Consider the following 18,717-nt stretch of genomic DNA (forward strand, 5'->3'; position numbering starts at 1 on the left):
GACTTTTTTCCAAGTCACGTTGTTGTCCTTTCAGTCTTAGTTGTGGAGGGCGCAGCTCAGCTCCAGGTCCAGTTGCCGTTGCTAGTTGCAGGGGGCACAGCCCACCATCCCCTGTGGGAGTCGAACCGGCAACCTTGTGGTTGAGAGTCCACTTGGCCCATGTGAGAACCGAACTGGCAGCCCTTGGGGTTAGGAGCACGGAGCTCCAAACACCTGAGCCACTGGGGCGGCCCCTGAATTCTACACTTTAGGTTGAGTGAATTATATCTAATAAAGCAGCTATTTTATTTTTTTCCAGGTTCATGATTTATTGTATAAATTGAGTATCACATGATGAGTCGACATTAGTTTCTCCAAGCATGGGAAATTAACAGATGAGGTACAGTTTAGAAATCTTTTATCTTGCTTTCACAGCTGGAGTTTTTTTAGACCTGAACTTGAAGAGTAAGACCAGCAAAGCAATGCCTCCATACGTGGCCAATACACAATTCATTCTACTTGTGAGTATGTAAGAGTTGAAGTATTGTTTGATACCAGTGAAATGGAATTAGGCATCAGTTTCTGGACCTGCCATGATTTCAATCTTGCAAAAGGCAAGAATTCCAGAGGCTGTGTCCTTCAATATTCGAAGCTACCCCTCGGCCTAGCCAGAAAAAGCCATAAAGCTGTTATTTTTAAAATGGCTTTATTAACCCTAAAAATGGCCAGAAGTCCAGGGGACCCCAGAAATCATGGGGATCCCCTACAGCAGAGGGTTTCAGAGCTCCTTTCTTTAGCCAGAGTGGGATCTGCCTGCTCCAATGGTGCTGTCAGCAGAGCCCTTCTCAGAACAAACCTGCCCTCATCCAAATATGCTTGGAAGGTCACATGAGAGATGTGAACCCTAAGAATGTGGGTTTAACTGCAGCCAGGAAGGGGAATTGTAAGCACGGGGGGCTGTTGCAGGTTTTGATTCTACATAGCTCCGTGTAAAGGGAGTAATAGATTTTTCTCATTTTTATCCTACGTGTCTAGAATACCATTCTTCTTTTTGGAAAGATGCTGTATTTGTTTCTTGTTGCTGTATAATAAGTTTCTAAAAATCTATTGGCTTAAAACAGCACCTGTGTATCATCACACAGTTCAGGCATGGCATGGCTGGGTTCTCTGCTCAGGGTTGCACCAGATGAAATCGAGGTGTCAGCCATGGCTTCGATTTAATCTGAGGCTCTGATCCTCTTCCAAGCTCACTGGATGTCAGCAGAATTCAGTTCCTTTTGGCTGTAGAACTGAAGTCCTGTTGGCTTGCTGGCTACTGGCTGGGGTCTGCTTTCAGCTCCTAGAAGCCATTCTCAGGCCCCAGTCCTGTGGTCCCCTCCATCTGAGCGAGAGAACGTTCCACACATGCATCCCTCTCTTGCTTTGAATCTAATTTCCTCTTCCAGAAATAGAGAAAAGCCTCTCTTTTTAAGGGTCAGGTGATTAGGTAGGGCCCACCTGGTAATGTCACTATCTCAAGGTCAACTGAGCATATGTAACATAACCTAATCACGGGAGAGATATCATATGCACAGGTTCTGCCTACGCTCAGAAAGAGGGGGTATACAAGGGCAAAAGTAACTGCGGGCATTAAGAGACTTCTGCTCCCATAGATAGGAGGAACATGAAAGAGGTGCAGAGAAAGCTAAGGGTAGACAGAACTGGAGAGGGAACCTAAACAGCAATCTAGGTCCCCAACCCTAATGTGAAGCTTTTCCCTCCACACAAATATGCCAGGATCGGGGGTTCGGACAGATGGCCTTTCAGATCCCAGCATGATCTGGTACCCGTGAGGAACCTCAGCCTGCGTGGGAGAGGGGCGGGGACACCAGCTCTCGGATCGGGGATGGAGGCCCCAGAGAAGGAAAAAGCCCCTGCGTGGGAGGAAATCCTGAGTACTCCCAGGAAGGCAGAATGGGGGGCAGAGGCCCGTGCTGGGGTTTGGAGCAAACCTCAATATCCCCCAATGCCCTCGTCCCCTTTCCAGTATCTTAGACACAGGCAGACCTCTGGGCCAACAAGGCTGGGGGTTCCCAACCACTAGGGGGCGCCCGGCACGCATGATGCTTTGTGGGCAGGCAGCGTATGAACACATTTGAGCAATCCACAGCAGGGATTGGGGTGGAGGGGCTGACCTCTAGCCTCCCGCACCTCCACGGCCCTGCAGATCTTGGGGCATCGCACTTTTCTAGGAGCCCCAAAAGGCGCTGACGTCCGGATGCCCACTTCCTCTGTCCAGCCCGATCTGACTCACTTTGCTCATAAGCAAGCCCTTGAAAAGGGGGCTGCTGTCCACTTACCTGTGGTATGTCCCGTCCCCCCCTTTCTGGTCCCACGTCCTGTGTTTCCAGGCCTGCTACTGCAGCCCACTAGGGTGGGCTCTGCCTTAATTCCTCCCCCCTCCATAGTCAGCACTCAGCTCCTCCCTTCACACTCCATGGGAAAATTTCACCTCCCTCTGTGAAGGGGACACATCTCTGCTTCTCACCATGTCAACAAGGAGGAACCAGGTACACCCTGCTTCAGTTAGCTCCATTCCCTTTATAAAAATTCAACCCATGGCCATGCTGGCTGGTCTGTTTCAATTTTAGACAGAAATGGCTGGCTGACCACTTCCTCGGTTGATCTCTGTAAGCACACAGGGCTGCTATGACAATCCCACCCTGTAGACCAGGAACCTGAGGCACGGCACAGCCGTAAAGGTGGGACCTGACACCCAGCCTGGGCCCTTCCCACCAGACAGTGCAGGGGGAAGGGGAGAACAGAGCTCGGGGCCTCTGGTCAATATGGAAGGAGAGTTAAGTCAGCCTAGGAACCAAGGGGTTGTGGTAGGGAGGGTGAATGGTCAGCAAAGGTGCCACAAGAAACCAGGAGGGGGCATTTAGAGTTCAGGAGAAGGGTCAGAAGCAGAGGGAAATGAGGATATTTGGGGGTGCTGCTGAGCTCGGAGAGAGCGTCCAGTGTCTGTCTGGGCAGTGGCTCTCCTTGGAGGAATGGACAGCAGTGGGGGGGAGAAGGCAGTATGTCCAGTCCCATTTGAGGATGAAACAGAATGGGGCTGGGACTAGCCAGGCCAGGGAGAGACGCAGGCCTGCTCTGACGAGAAAGCAGACTTGGGTGGTGGCTACAAGGGGAGAGGCAGCCAGGAAATCGGAGTAGCTCTCCTAGGGGAGGGGGTGCCCAGAGCCCCAGTATGTGTGTGTGGGGGGAGCACATGTGTATATGGGCACGAGTGGTTGAGTGTCCGCTGAGTGCCAACTGCTGCTCTGGAGGCTTTACTTGAATTCCCTGTTTCGTCCTCACTACTGCACCCCGAGTCTCTGATCGTACCCCAGGGACTTGCCCAAGATCGTCCGGCTGGTCAGTACCAGCACCCTGCAGGCTCCTCACTACCGCCTGTGGCCTCAGGACTCGACAGCTCACCTGGGACTGGTGGCCTGGCCCTGACCAGGTAAAGCCAGGTGCAAGAGGGGAGCACAGCTGGGCGCAATGAGGGACATGAAGGGAGAAAACACGGCCTGCATGAAAGGACAGGATCAAGTACACGGCGATACAGCCTACATTCTGTGGTTGACTGTCAGTACACAGGCAGCCAAAGGAAGGAATGACTCTAGGGGTCAGGGAGGCTTTGGCTTCAAGTTTGGGCAGACAGGGAGGAAGGAGGCAGGAGAAAGCCCTGGAGGGAAGCCAGGCTAAAGCAAAGCGACTGGTTTCAGGATGGCTTTTTCCTCCCTTAGCCCCTCCAGATCTCAAGCCCCTGCTGCCCATTTCAGGCTGTGCACCACTGCCAGCACATGGGGGGTTAACGTCTGTCTGGTGCAGTGGCCTCAGCAGCAGCAGCACGAGGTGGTGCCAGTAACTCAGAAGCTGAAATGTGAGAAGCAGGAGGAGAGAGGCAGGGCTGGGGAAGGCTGAGCAGCAGCAGAGAGGGTTTCCCTGGCAGGAGGCTCCGCTTTGGTGGCCAAAGGAGGTCCTCCCATCCTTGGCCCATGTCCCCTCCACATGGCTGCCCCTCCGGCCTCAGGCCATGGGCTGTGGCACCCACTCAGCATGGTCCATGGGACAGCAGGTCTGTGCTGCAGATCTGGGGAAGGGGTGGAGAGCTGGGCCCAGGCGACCAGCAAAGAATGCACCAGGCCCTGCCCAGCTTTGCCGGAAGCACTGGGTGGGGAGATGGGCAGAGGGCAGAGTGGGGAGGAGGACGGGTCCAGACCTCAGAGGCCTGGCCTTGACTTCCCCCTCCTTGGGCAGAACTGAGTCATGGCAGCCTCCTGCTGCACCAGGGACAAGAGACACACAAAGCTCCCTGCCCCCTCCCCGGGCAGGCTGCCAGCCTGCTTTTGGAGTGAGGACTGACGGGAGAAGGTGGCTTCCCAAGTGTGTGCTGGGTGCTGGGTGCTGAGTGGGCACCTCACCTCCCTTCTCTTGGTCAATTCCACAACCATCTAATCAGTGTATCTTTATCAATAGGTAGTATTATTACAACACCCCCCCCAAAGATGAGCAAATAGAGGCTCAGAGACATTCAGAAACTTGCCCAAAGCCACACAGCCAGAGTGGCAGAGCAGACCTGAACCAGGGCTTCTCTGACAGCAGGACTCATACACCTACCCAACATGCCATGGGGGAAAGAAGGTGGAAGAAGCAAAGTTCATCAGTAGTGAACATGGGTCTGTGTGCCAAATCCAAGGCACACAGAGAGATGAAAGGCAGCCCTGGGTCTCCCAGGAAAGCGAGATGGTACAGGCTGAGAATGTATCCAGAGGGAGCAGTCAAATGCCTGGTTCCGGATCTGTGGATGAATCTGCAGCAGTGGGGACCTCCCCTAACCGCCGGAGGTACTTCGGGCGAGCACAGGATCACCACCACTGAGCAAGTGACCGGCACTCACCTTGACAGAACATGGAGGGCTCCTGGGGCTTGAGGGCTGCACAGCCTTGTTTGAAGAGTCAGCAGCATCTATGGTGAGGCAGCCCGAAGCAAGGCAGGCTCTGCTAAAAATGAATGGCCGCCTCAGTCGGGGCCTGGGCCCGGCAGCCGGAGCGGAGAAAATCCCTGCACTGCCAGCTTGGGGACCGTGATGCACCTCTGAGCCTCGGTCTCCTCATCTGCTGGAGGATGGAGAGGGAGCACGCTGTGAGGATTCAACGAGGCTTTTGTCAAAAAGCACTTTGACTGAAAGCCTCCTTCACAAAAACTATACACATATGTTCATAGCATTATTCACAAAAGGTAGAAACAACCCAAATGCCCACTGATGGACGAATGAACACACAGATTCTGAATTATCTGCACAATGGAATATTACTTGGCCTTAAAAAGGAGTGAAGTATTGACACAGGCTACAACATGGAAAGACATGGAAAACGTAATGCTCGGTAAAGCAAACCAGACACAAAAAGCCACACGTTGGGACTCCATTGGTATGAAATGTCCAGAACTGGCAAATCCAGAGAGACAGAAAGCAGATCGGTGACTGCCAGGGGCTGGGGGGGATGGAAGAATGGGGGGTGACTGCTAATGGTTCAGGGTTTCTTTTTTGTTTAGTTTTTGTTTCTAATTGGTTTTATTTTCTAGAGCAGTTTTAAGTTCACAACAATATTGAATAGAAGGTATAGAGATTGCCATACACCACCTCCCCTCAACCATACACAGCCTCCACCATTATCAACACCCCCCACGTGAGTGGTACATTTTTTACAACTGAAGAACCTACTGGGGTTTCTTTTGGGGGCAACAAAAATGTTCTGGAATTAGATGGTGGTGATGGATGCACAACGCTGTGACTATTCTAAAACCCACTGAATCGACCACTTTAGAAGAGTGAATTCTATGGCATGTAAATTATATCTCAATGTTTAAAAAGCACTTACTAAGAGCTCAGAAAATGCAGCTCTCATTCAGAATCCTTCAACTTCAGAATCTGTCATAAAATGGAAGAGACCAGATGAACACATTAAAATATACTTGACACCCAGAGGAGAGCTAGGCAGCCTGGGACAATTTTCACAACCCTGCTCAGTGCACACAGACGTGAATGAGTGACTGATGGCAGGCATGAAGGTACTGAATCCAGAGCCATGGAGACGAGAATAACCACACATGCATACAGCGGTGTTTAGGCTGAGAGTTGGAGGACCTGGGTGGTTTGGTGGGGAAGAGCTGGCACCCACAGACCTGTGGCAGCTCAGAGGTGTGTCACTGAGCAGGGCTGGCAGGAGAGGAGAACGCAGAGCCCAGGGGGTAGAACACTCGTTCTAGGGATACACAGCCCCAAGCAGAGTCTGTGGGTGCCTCACCTCAGTTCAGAAATAGCTGGACAAAGATTACAGCAGGCTTGCTCTCTGTCCTCGCAGAAGGCATCCAGAGTCTTGGACTATTCCGGGCACCAATTCTTCTGAGAAGCCCCAGCCCTGAGTTCCTCTCTGACCCACCCCCAGGTTCCAGGGTTCCGAGAGAGAATATATGAGATCAGCAAGGCTGGTTCAGGGCTCAGAGCCCCCCAACCAGACACGCTTATAATGTGGCATGGGAGGGTCAGAGGCAGCCACTCCTCAGCGTCTGGGCCCTTCCTCCAGCCCCAGGTGCAGCTGAGGGGATAGGGAGGTGACTCCCAGAGGCAGGCAGGCCTGAGCCTGCAGACCTGCAGGTGAGGCCCACATTTCTCCCTCAACCCCTTCATTCTTCCTCCTGCCTCCACCCTCTGTCCTGTGTAGTCCCCAACCCTCTGGGAAAAAGCCAAACCATACAGAACTCCTTGGAGAAGAGAAAGGGGCCTGCTGCATGCACACACGTGTGCACACACATGCACACACACACACACACACACATGCACTGTCACAGAGCAGATCACACAGCATCCAGACACTGGGAAGAGAAAGGGAAGTAGACGTGAGTAAGCATCTTGCCTCCTCTGGGCCAGGCAAGTGCCAAGGGATTTGCATGCATTGTCTCATTCAATCCTTAAAAGAATCCTATGAGATTTCATAGATGAAGAAAATGAGCTTCTGAGAGCTTAAGGAATTTAGCCAGTGGGACACCCAGTAGGTAAGAGCCATGAAGCTGAGCACCGTGCCTGGCACAAGCCCCAGAAGCCAGTCCTGTGGAGGCAGCTGATCAAAGTGGGGTGTGTGGTGTCTATGCCCACCCCCTGGCATTGGCCCCTTGGGGGACCCCTCACTCCCACCTTCTCTGTGTGGCTCTAGGGGTGTTGGCCCTGGGCTGGGGCAAGCTCCTGACCCAATCAGTGACTGAGATAAGCTGGGACCCAACAAGAGACAAGCCTGGGGTCCTGCTGGAGCCTTAGGAGAGACAAGCTAGGCAACACAGAGGATACTGAATCAGAAGGTGCAAGCCAGTCCCAGCACCACGATGAGCCCTGGACCAGCCAGGCCCTCAGCCTTTGCATTTATATGAGCTGTTAAGTAACTGGTCTTTGCACACAGGTCTCACAGCAGAACTCACGTGGTTTCCCATAGAGGCTCTGGTAGCTTAGGGGCTGGGACATGGCTGGAGATGGGGCCTCACCTCTCTCCCAGAATCTGGGGTGGGGATAGGAGTGGGGTGCAGTGTCAGACCCTTTGGGCCTCCTCCTAAAGCAGCTCCATCGCTCAGTTTGACCTTCAAAGTTGGCATCTGTTTGCAGGAATCTGTCTCCTCCTGGAATTCAGCCTCCAGATGTCGGCGGCAGCGGTGGCTGCACATGGCTCCCCCCAGAGTGAATCAGCCACATTCCAAAGGTGCAAACACAGACGCCGCGCCCTCGGCAGCCTGGGGCTGCAGACTTCCTCCCCAGGCCCGCCCAGCCCCCACTCCTGCTCCCCTCCCCTCTCCCCTCTTCCCAGCCAGACCAGGCTTTGGGCTTCCTTTCCACAGACATTCTCTTGGAACTGAAACGGAGACAAAAAGAAAGCCACTGGGGCCAGGAGACACCCTGATCCACTCTGTTCGCTAGCCCCCCTTCAGTGAGCAGGGACCCCAGCCCAGCCCTCCCCCAGTTTTTATCAGTATATATGGGTTCATTCATTCAACAGGTATTTATTGAGCACCTACCATGGGGCAACCAAGATATAGACAAGCAAGCCCCTAACCTCATGGAACAGCCCAACAAAGTCAGACAAAATCAGGTCCACAGACAAAAACCAATTCTAAGTGTGGGAAGAAAGACAAAGGAAAGAAGGAAAAGAGGCTGAAACTGATGGCAAGTGACAAAGGGAGGGTTATGCGGGAAGGGCGCTCTCAGGGGTAACGCCTAAGCTGAGGCCTGAAGCATTCATCAAAGCCTCCTCCAGAGTCATATCTCGGCGATCATTTCATGAGAATTACAGCAATGTAACCCCAAAGACTCCCCGCCAGTCACTCAGCAAGTTCTTGAGTCCACTTCCCCGTACCATCTGTCAGCATCAACGCAGGGAAGTCTGGCTAATGTTTTTTCAGTAAGAGCGTTATAGAGACATAACTCACATACCATACAATTTACCATTTTAAAATAATTTCAATGTTTTTTAGTAGATTCACAATATTGGGCAACTATCACCACAATCAATTTTACAACATTTCCATCACCCGAAAAAGAAACCCTGCACTCATTACTCTCCAATCCCTGTACCCCCAGCACCTGGCAACCACTAGACTAATTTCCTTCTCTATAGATCTGCTTTTTCTGGGCATTTCATGTGAATGCAATCGTACAGTACGTGGCCTTTTGCATTTGGCTTCTTTCACTGAACATAATGTTTTCAGGTGATGTGCATCAGTAGTATTCATTCCTTTTTAGGGCTGAGTAATATTCCATTGCATGGCTAGACCACATTTTGTTTACCCATTCATCAGCTGATGAACATTTGGGTTGTTTCCACCTTTTGGCCGTTGTGAATAATGCGGGTATGAACATCCATGTGCGTTTTATGTGGACATATGTTTTCAATTGTCTTGGGTATATACCTAGGAGTGGAAGTGCTGGGTAAAATGGTGACTCTATGTTGAGGAACTGCCAGACTGTTTCAAAGTGGCCATTTGACATTGCCACCAGCAGTGTGAGGGTTCTAATTTCTCCCTATCCTCCCGATACTTACTCCCCTTTTTCTGTTACAGTCCTCCCGGTGGGTTTCAAGTGGGATCTCACTGCGGTTTTGATTTGCAGTTCCCTAATGAAGCCTGTCCTCAGCCTGGCCTGTGGGTCGTGGCACCGGACCGCAACCCCATTCCTTTTGTGCCTGCACTGTCCCCAACCCGAGGATTCCAATGCCTGGAAACCTGACATCAGGTCCTGCTGTGGTCACTTCCTCCTTCACAGGGACAAACCCACATCTAGTCCAATTCAGCCAATGCCTACTGCCTGAAGCCTTCAGGCAAAAGGAGCGGTGGAGAGGCGAGTTAGGGAGTCCTGGTCTGCGCCCCCAGGGCAGACAGTGAAGAAGAAGGGCCTCAGCCAAGTTCCTACAGTTTTTATACATCTCTTCCTATCTGTGTCCCCACCAAAATGTAAGCTCCCTGAGGGCAGAGCTTCCTGTTCATTCACTGCTATGTCCCTAGGAAGTAGGCACATAAATGTTTGAATGAATGAACAAATGAAGAGAGAGAACCCAGAGCAGAGGTGGGGATGTGGGGATGTCAGTGGCTAGAAACTCAGGCTCCGCAGTGACAGTCTGCTCTAGAATAATCCAATCTCTGCTAATCTATAGCTGTGTACCCTTGGGCAAATCACTTGGCTTCTCTGAGCCTCCTTCTCCTCATCTACAAAATGGGCCTGATGGTAACAATCCACCTGACAGGATGGTTTGGAGGACTAAATGTGATAATAGGGATCAGGCCATATTATGTGCCAAGGATGCTTGGAGACGAGGTCGTGTAATGTCAGTCCTCACAAGAGCCTGGGAGACAGGACTGTTATTACCAGATTCGACGTTACAGACGAGGAAATGGGAACTCAGAAGGCTCAAGGAATCTGTCAGGTCATAAGGCTAGTTAGGACAAAACCAGGACGGAAACCAAGGCTCCTAACTCCAGGCGGGGCGGTGGCCCAACACTGTGTGGCCCCTCACACAGATGGAGCAAAGCCAGGCCGTATTTGAGCAGGCAACAGATGGACTGGTCCAGAGGGAGACCTACCTGCTCAGACAACACCCCGGGCTCAGTGTCTGGCTCTCAGCAAAGTGGGCAGGTCACTGCTAATTTCAGAGACCCCAAACTAAGGACTGTAGTCTGAGGCAGGGGTGGGTGGTGGGGGTGGGGGAGGTGGTACAAAGAGACCCTGAGGCTGTAAGCCTGAGGCACTAGAACAGACATCAGTGGGGGTGGGGGGCTCAGGGGTCAGGAAGACGGGACAGTATTAATAGTTTTATCAGGGAAAGCAAAAGAAGTCAGAAGTTTCCAGCAGGGAAGCCTGGCTAATGAGATGGACTCCCTTAAAGATGGCAGGCGCTCTTCCTTCTCAGGGTGTGCAGCTTCAGTAAGAAGCCATACAGAAGCCCGCCAGCTGGACCACCCTAAGTGACAGATGTGGCTAGATTCCCCTCAAATCAACAGCCTATTTGGAAGAGCTCCAGTGGGCAGGCCTAGGGGAGACATCAAGCTAGGCCCTAAGAAAGTGAGCCTGGTGCCCCCACAGTGGCTGGGTAGAAATACTTGGGACTCTCCTGAGTAGAGATGGGGTTCCTCTCACTTTTGCCTCTTTAATTGAGGAAACCCATCAAGCAAAGGAGGTCCAAGGATGGCACCTTAGGGAACACCTGTTTCAGGGGCCACAGGCAGACCCTGGGGGCTTTAGGACGTGAGCAGAAGCTGGTGCAAAGGGTTGCGTGAGGAGACAGCTCAGGACAGAACAAGTTCAGAAGGGAGAGGGTGATCTAGGGCAGCCAGCTCTTTGGGGAAACTCGGCTGGAAGGGTTGGACACAGGGCTATTGCTGGAGACTCCATCATTTATTTTAAACAAGGGAGAAGCCCAGCTGACGACAGAGCTCCAACAGAGAAAGAGTTTAAATTCAGTTGTGGAAAACACACACCCCTGGCTCTGATGGGCTAGGAGACTCGGAAGGGGTTCCTCTCCACTGTCCAGTTAGAAAGCCCAGGACAGTGGTTTTCCAGGTGTAGTCAGAGGACCACATGCATCACGGTCACTTGAGCTTGTTAAAAATGCAGATCCCTGAACCCTGCCCTCGACTTACTGGTCAGCATGTTGAGTTTGAGAACACACTGAGGCTCTAAGACTCAGAATATCACCAGGGAGGCGAGGAGTTCAGAGGGAAGGAGGAACCAGCTCAACACGAAACAAGATGCAGAGTGATTTTTGCCACAAGCCCTGGCTCCCGGGGTCACTTGAGGGGACGAGCCCCCATCTCCTTCATGCGTTCTATCCATATTAATCTCATGATGCGCATGTGCTGCCTCAGACCTCTCTCCCTCCACCCTGGTGTCCCCGCACTCACGGCCACCCAGTCAGTGACTGTAGCTCCAGCTGCGCCCTTAGTTCAAGGCCAAGGTGTGCAGGTGGGTCCTGGGTGCCCAGGTGGAGTCATTCACCAATGGGCCCGGCTCCAAGACCAAAGCCCAAGACTTTATGAAGAGGAAGCCCCTGGCTGAAGACCCTGCCTGGCGCCCCGAAGATGCCTCTGGCCCCACCTACACTAGTCCCACCCTGAGAAGGGACTGACTGATTCGGCCCAGAGCAAAGACCTGGCAACAAGGCCTAGGGACTGCATCGCTGAGAAAAAAGAACAGAAAGTGTCTCTATCCCCCTTGGTCATCGTCCCCTCACCATCCCTACAGCCTCACAGAGTGTGTGTGATGGGGGGGAGGGTCTCCAAGTGCTGCACCCACTTTGGCAAACACGTGGCCACATGCACAGTACATCCCCTCAGCTGGGGTGACTCCACTCCAAGGGGCAGGCTTGGGCTCTGAACTCCAACAGTTGGCATTTGGAGTCCATCTCTGCTATTTTGTAGCGGTGTCCTCCCTGAGCCTCCCTCTGGTCTAACAAATGGCCTGACAGTAAGTTTCCCTGTGTCCGGTACCACCAGGACCTCTGGTCACTGGTGACTGGAGGCTCAAACACAGAGGGCTGGGTCCCACTCCTAATCCTCTCAGGGCCACATTTCACACCAGTCAAAAGGCCAAGGCTGGACGGGGTGCCAGGCTGGAGAAGGGGCTCCCAGGAGAAACCCACAGCCCTTTAGAACTTTGGGACCAGCTCACAGGCAGATTTTCCCAGGAGCATGAAAACATGTCCCCCCTTCCACAACAGAGAAGTGACTGGCATAGCCAGCAGAGTCCAGATCAGCAACCCTGAGGACCTTTCCACCATGTCTGGTTGGTCATCAGAGAACCTGCTTGGGTGAAGACTTGGATGGGTTTCATGGGTGGGTCTTAATTTCTGCAGGTTCACAGGGATGTTTGGGTGAATCTGCTTGTTCTGCAGTTGCTGGTGGGTACACACAGCCTGCCCACCTGACACCGTCTTTGTTACTGTTCCAGAGCACTCGGCCATCCCAGGATTCTCTCCACCCACTCCCAGCAGTACTCTGCTCTGGGTCTCCTGCCCGGTCTCCCTGAAGACATCTGTGCCTGCTCCAGAGCTTGGAGGGGTGACAACTGCTTCCCAGACAACAAAAGCCTCTCCTGGGAGAAGAGACTTCCATGAAGGCTCTTGGCTACACCCTTTTTCTGTGCACTCACTTTAAGCCAGATTTCAGGGCTCCAAATGCTAGGTGTGCACTACAGCAAGCTGGGTTTTGGGCAGACTGTCAGCAAAAAGGGCCCTGACAGCCCATCCTTCCCTTCGGGTCACTCACCACCCCTCCCTCTAGTACTGTGGGAGGAACCTGAGGGGCAGAGCAGAGAGCCTGTCTTGGTCAAGGTCACCCCACCCTGGTCTCCTGGGTGTTTCAGGCAATGACATCAGTCTCCTGGGGTTCCAATGCTGTGTGACCTTGGGCAAGTTATTTAACCTCCCTGAGCCGATTTCCTGTCAGCTAACGACAGTGTCCAGGTCCGGGATGTCCAGAGGATTAAAGGAAATAATATGCACAAAGCACCTAGAACTTGGTCTGGCACCTGCTCAACACGTGAGCCATCACTATCGTCATTCCATCCTTTTCATTCTCCCACTTCACTCCAGCCCCACGGGCCTCAGTGCCTGGCTGCTCCTCACCCTCCCCAGGCGCCGGCTTGCTCCCTGGCTTCCTCCAGGTCTTGACTCAAAAGTCCAGCGAGCCCTCCCTAGCCGCCTGCTCGATGCCCTTGCCCGCTTCTGTCCTCACCATGACACCTTTTGACATACTGGACATTCTACTAATGCCCCGGACCATAAGCATTCTGCGGGTAGAGCTTCTGCTACACTCTCCACCCAGTGTGCCCGCGCCCGCCGGAGTGCAAGATTCCTCTCACGTCTCCGGGGCTGCGGGCGCGCCCAAGAGCCTGGCTCAGCGGCCGGACCCCGCCCTGGGCCGGAGCGAGAGGGGCAGCGCGCGCCGAAGCCGCGGGCCAGGGCTGGCGGCGGGACCCGGGCTCCGGGGAGCGGCGCCGGGGACAAAAGGGCGGCCCTACCTGTGCTGGGGGTGCGGTCACCTCCCCCCGAAAGCTCCGGCGCGCGCCCGCGAGGTCACGTCCGGGGCGCGCCAGCCGGAAGGAGGCCCCGCACGGGGTGGGTGGGGCGGGCTGTCCGCGGCCCGGCAAGGCCCCCTGCCGCTGGGCCGCGGCGGGGGCGGAGCCAGCCAGGCAGGGGCCGCCTCACACTTCCGCTCGCTCCCGCCGGTCATTCATATTCATGAGAGGGTGAGGGGCGGGGCCCAGGGGCGGGGCCCGGCTTCACTCCCGGCGCCCCGCCCCCGGGCCCGGATCCCGCCCCGGCGGAGGCTCCGGCCCCAGTGGGGCGCCCCCGGCTTCCGCCTCGGGGAGGGAGTTTCCACTTGGTCACGACTCAAAAATGTGTCGCTCCTGCTCCTCCGCCCCCTCATCCCTGCCCTGGGGGGGGTCTCCTCCCTCGGAAGGCAGGAGGGGCGGCTCCTCCTTCCTGGGGCAGATCCTTGGGGATCGGGGCTGACCCCTCCCTCCTTTCTTCCCTCCTTTCCTCCCTCTAAAACAAGTCTGGAGTAATCCTCGTTTTAAAAAGATAATAATAGTTCTAATTTATTAAGCGCGTATTCTGTGCCAGGCACCGTGCCCTTTATATGAACTCATCTCTTAACCCTCCCAACAATCCAAGCAAAGCAAGAAAAATATTGTCATGCAGAAGCTCAGAAAACGTGGTTGCCTTACCCCCCATTTACACAGCCTGCCTTGGGCTTTTCCGGAAAGGTTCTTCCCGTTGGGTTGCGGGGTCAGGTGCTTGCCTCCCCCACTCCCCGCCCTCCGAATGCCCCATTGGAGGGAGAAACTGCACACTGGAGGAAACCAAAGCATGAAAACAGGAGAGGCTACATCATGCCTGGACCGAGCACAAAATGAAAATGTGGGGCATCGTGCTCAAAAATGATTAAAAATTTCAAGATATTGATGGCAGAACCTTGAGCCACAATCATGAGCCCTCCTAAGTGTCAGGCTTGTGCGACTGCACAGGTAAATGTCATGAAGCTGGTCCTGATGAAGAAGCTCGGGCTTTTCTAGGGGCAGAGAAGCCATATCCCCACCTCCATTGTCCCACCCCCAACTCTCAGCCCAGGAGCCTTACCTCCATGCTGGCATCCAGGGCTGGCCTCCAGAACTCTAAAAGCTAAGTATTCTAGGCCCTCCAGGAGCAGTTTCCTAAGGGGCAGGTGAGTCCCATAGGGACAGTGTGTACGACCCAGCCGGGCCTTGCGGCTGTGCCTCCCGGGTATTCTCAGCCCTGGGCCCTGCCAGCAGATGGGCAGAGTCATATGGTCAGACCAGGCCCAGCACAGGCCTCCATGCTGACTCGAATCCCTCCTTTCTCACTAGTTCAGGGTGTGAGGACCAGCCAGGGCTCCTTCCCAGAACAAACACCCCACCCATAGTCTGCCCCAGCCCTGCAGGCACGGCAAGCCAGCGCCAACAGGAGAGACGCTCACCAGGCCACCAGCTCAAGGTTAATAAGTCATCCTGATCTCACTCCCTCCATCACTTCAGCCTTGTGCCTGCCCCCCGCCCATGGATTGCAGCCTTCGTTAATAACAATAATAGCTACCATTTGTTGCGCTGCACCCCCCAGCCCCCCACCTCAGGCTTTGGTGGAAGCCCTTTGTGTGCCCTCTCCACTGAGCCTCACACAGCCTGGTAACAGGCACAAGGATCACCATTTCACAGACTGGAAACTAAGGCTCAGAGAGACACAATGGCTGGGCTAAGTTCAAGAAATAGAGTTCAGGATCTGCTGCCATTCATCCATACTGGTTCCTGTCATCTTGCCTACATCTGCAATGTAAGTCTTAGGGCTCATTTCTTCATATTTACTCTCAGCTCCTCGGATAGATTAAAGGATCTGGAAAGACAGAAACTGTGCTTATACCACTGAGTTTCCTGCTGGAGCTAGCATTGTGTGTTGATTAAAGGGCCATTTACTAAGCACCTATGTTGTGCAGGAACCTCTTTATAGTGGGCAGGTGTATGTGTATGAAAGAATGAGCCACTTCACCTCTGAGTACTGACAGGCAAGGGGTCCCCACTAGACTGACAGATCTTTTTAAAGACATGGATGGGGTTGCCTAGCCCTGTGCACACAGTAGGCCCTCAATAAATGTTGTTGAATGTATCAAAGATATGGTGATGGAAGAAAACTGACTCTGGGTGGTGAACACACAATGTCATATATAGATGATATATTACAGAATTGCACACCTGAAACCTATGAAACTTTAGTAACAATTGTCACCCCAATAAACTTTAATTAAATAAATAAATAAATAAATGTTGTTGAATGAACACATAATAACAGCTTAATAAGCATCTGTTGAATGAACTAAGAACCTAGGAAATGTTCGATAAATGTCTATTGATGAAAGATTAGGGGACAAGATTCAGTCCTCAAAATACATCTATCAGCAATTTTCTTAGTCAGCTCAGGCTGCTATAACAGAATACCATAGACTGCAGGGATTAAACAACATACATTTACTTCTCACAGTTCTAGAGGCAGTCCAAGATATCAAAGCGGTGGCTGATTCAGTTCCTGGTGAGGGCTCTCTTCCTTGCTCACTGAGTCCTCACATGGGAGAGAGAGAAAGAAAAATAGCGAGAGAGAGAGAGAGAGAGAGAGAGAGAGAGAGAGAGAGAGAGAGAGAGAGAGAGAGAGAGAGAGAGAGACACCATCATGGGGACTCTACCCTCATGACCTCATTTAAACCTAATTACTTCCTAAAGGCTCCACATACAAATACAGTTACATTGGGGGTTAGGGTTTCAACCTATGAATTTGGGGAGGACACAAACATTCAGTTCACAACAGCAATATTTATGAAGCATATACTATATTCCAGGTCCTGGGCAGAACTCTGCAGGGAGAGTGAAGAAGCAGATAATGCCCTTGTGTCTTCCTCCTGGGGAACTTAGGGTTTAATGGGGGGACAGTTCATAAAACATGGGAGGGAGCAGGTAGAACAGAATGCGTGCTCAGGGTAGAGACTCTAGAGGGAGGAAACTCAGCTTGATGGTAGGGGAGGAAGACATCCCTCTTCATCCACCTTTCACTAAGGAGGAGGAAGCCGGGCCTGGCCTTACTGCTATAGCAAGTGCTGCCTCCTGGAAAAGCCAACCCCAGAAACCCTCTCAGAGCCTGGCCCTCTCAGATGTCCCCCAACCCCACCCTGCCAGTTATCTGATGCCTCAGGGACATAGCAGGTTATAACACAAGCTTTGGAAGCAGAGGGACTGAGATTGCAATATGGACTATGCCTCCTACTAGCTTCTAAGACCTTGAGCAAGTTACTTAACCTGCCTGTGCCTCAGTTTCCTCCTCTGTAAAACAATAATATGAGCCACCCTCGGGGTTATGAATATAATGAAAGTAAAGTATCTGGTGCAGAGAAAGAACTGGACTGGCTGAGAATTGGGGGTTTCTGGTTGAGTCAACTCCATCCATCAAGATTATAGAGTTTTTCACTCTTGTTAGATTTGCAGGAGCCAAATTTAGGGGCTTATTCACAGCTAAGGGCCCACCAGCTGGGTCCTGGAATTGATAATCCTTGCATCAGGCTTGACACCTGGTAGTGATTGTTAATATGTATTGAGAATGTACCTTATTTAATCTTCACAACTTCAGAAAGGAGATACTATTATTCATCATCCCAACATGGGAATACCAAGTCAGACTTCTTACTGTAAGCAACCTGCTTATCCATGACAACAAATGTGTGTAGAAAAATAAGAAGAAAAAAAATAGAAGGCCCTCAAGGGTGAAGGTTCCTTATGTTCAAGTGCCCCTATGGCTGAGAGGTCTTTGGGTTTCCCTGGTCACTGGATTCAGTTCCTACTGGACTGTAAGACCCACAAGAGTAAGGACAGCTGGGATTGTCGCCCTTTGTCCACACTGTCGCACAATGCCTGGCATCCTGCAAACACTCAGTAAGCATTTTTAACAGATATAAAATTAGCTCCTTGTGTACCTTTTTCAAACATCTGGATTCCTTCGTATGGAGCGGGACCTGGCAGAGGTCAGACGTTGTGACGCGGTCTGCGGCAGGGCCACGCTGCGGGCTGAATCGCCGCGATCCCAGACGCCGGGAGGGGGCGCTCATCGTCCCTCAGCCTCCGCCCCTCCCCACGCACCGGCTGGTCAGTGGACCCAGAGAGTTGGCTCTTAACAGCCCCCTCCCGCAAGGTGCTAGGTCACGAAGCTGGCCTTCCCCCGGGCCCATCTTATAGCTAATGTTTAACCCAGCTTCACTCCACATTATCTACACGAAGGAAACCGGGTGAGGTGGGGGTAGTGTCAACTACAAATCGCCGCCTTCCGGGCCTACCGGCCTTTCTTGTATCACCCAACAGTTCATAATCATCTACTCTGTCCATTCATGCAGCTGTCATGAGCACCTACTATGTACTCATTTGCCCAAAATATGAGCATGTACTGTGTGTACACGTAACAGTTCATGAGCAGCTACTATGTGCCAGGCGCTAGGGATGCTGCATGCTTTGGCAGAGATCGCGCCATGAAATACGCGAATGAAGGCGGAATTACGCCCGGAGGCAGCTGCCTCACCTATGGAGGATACTTTTTGTCTGCTGGATTCCTCAAGGCCAACTGTATAGCGGCAAGGTTGGCCAACGGCAGCAGGGCTCGTTTTGAATCAAGGTTTGCCACCAGACAGCAGAGCAAGACTGGCCCAAACAAAACGCGAGTCGGGATTCAACATCAGGAGGTAAAACCAACTTAGAAGGTGCAGGTGCGGGGCTTTCTCACTCGCGTCTATCCACTTTTTAAGCGGCACTGCCCTGGGTGCTGAGGGGCCAGTCGCAACCAAGGATCCCGCGGCGCTCAGGCTGGGGATGTAGGTTGTCCCAACAGCTGGGACCAAGACGGCGGCCGAGCGGAAGCTCTGATTGCTCTGGTCCGGACCAGGTCCTTATTCCACAGTGAAGGAAACTGAGGCCGAGGGCAAGGCAGGGACCAGCCTGGCGTAGTACGGGAGGAAGGCGCTGAACTCGGCCTCGAACCCCGGCGTGCGCCTCCCCGAATCCGGAGCCGGGGCCTCTGCCCGGCGGGCGCTGCCCGCGCGTTCCTGGAACTGGGCTGGGCGGAGAAATCAGGG

At 52.9% G+C, this 18,717-nt stretch overlaps 1 protein-coding gene and 1 pseudogene across 5 annotated transcripts in view; both read right to left on the bottom strand.

The window, feature by feature from the left end:
- Positions 1-366: 366 nt before the first annotated feature.
- LOC117019506 (ATP synthase membrane subunit DAPIT, mitochondrial-like) lies at positions 367-574 on the bottom strand (annotated as a pseudogene).
- The window catches only part of PAM16 (presequence translocase associated motor 16), a 48,814-nt gene continuing 30,483 nt past the window's right edge, over positions 387-18,717 (bottom strand). The window contains exons 6-8 of one of the 5 annotated variants that reach the window (XR_004422502.1): positions 16,080-16,172; positions 4,910-5,129; positions 387-1,360 (exon numbers count right to left, since the gene is read on the bottom strand). Coding sequence is in view for 2 of the 5 variants with exons in the window: in XM_033101286.1 (XP_032957177.1) it covers positions 18,532-18,698 (167 nt within the window). In the remaining 3 variants the exon portion in view is untranslated. Of the gene's footprint in view, positions 1,361-4,909; positions 5,130-5,903; positions 5,942-16,079; positions 16,173-17,571; positions 18,699-18,717 lie in introns of those variants that run through there. The other 4 variants (XR_004422504.1, XR_004422503.1, XM_033101289.1 and 1 more) reach the window with 4 other exon arrangements.

The sequence above is a fragment of the Rhinolophus ferrumequinum genome, assembly GCF_004115265.2.
Source record: "Rhinolophus ferrumequinum isolate MPI-CBG mRhiFer1 chromosome 15 unlocalized genomic scaffold, mRhiFer1_v1.p scaffold_54_arrow_ctg1_1, whole genome shotgun sequence".
In the NCBI taxonomy this organism is placed as follows: Eukaryota; Metazoa; Chordata; class Mammalia; order Chiroptera; family Rhinolophidae; genus Rhinolophus; species Rhinolophus ferrumequinum.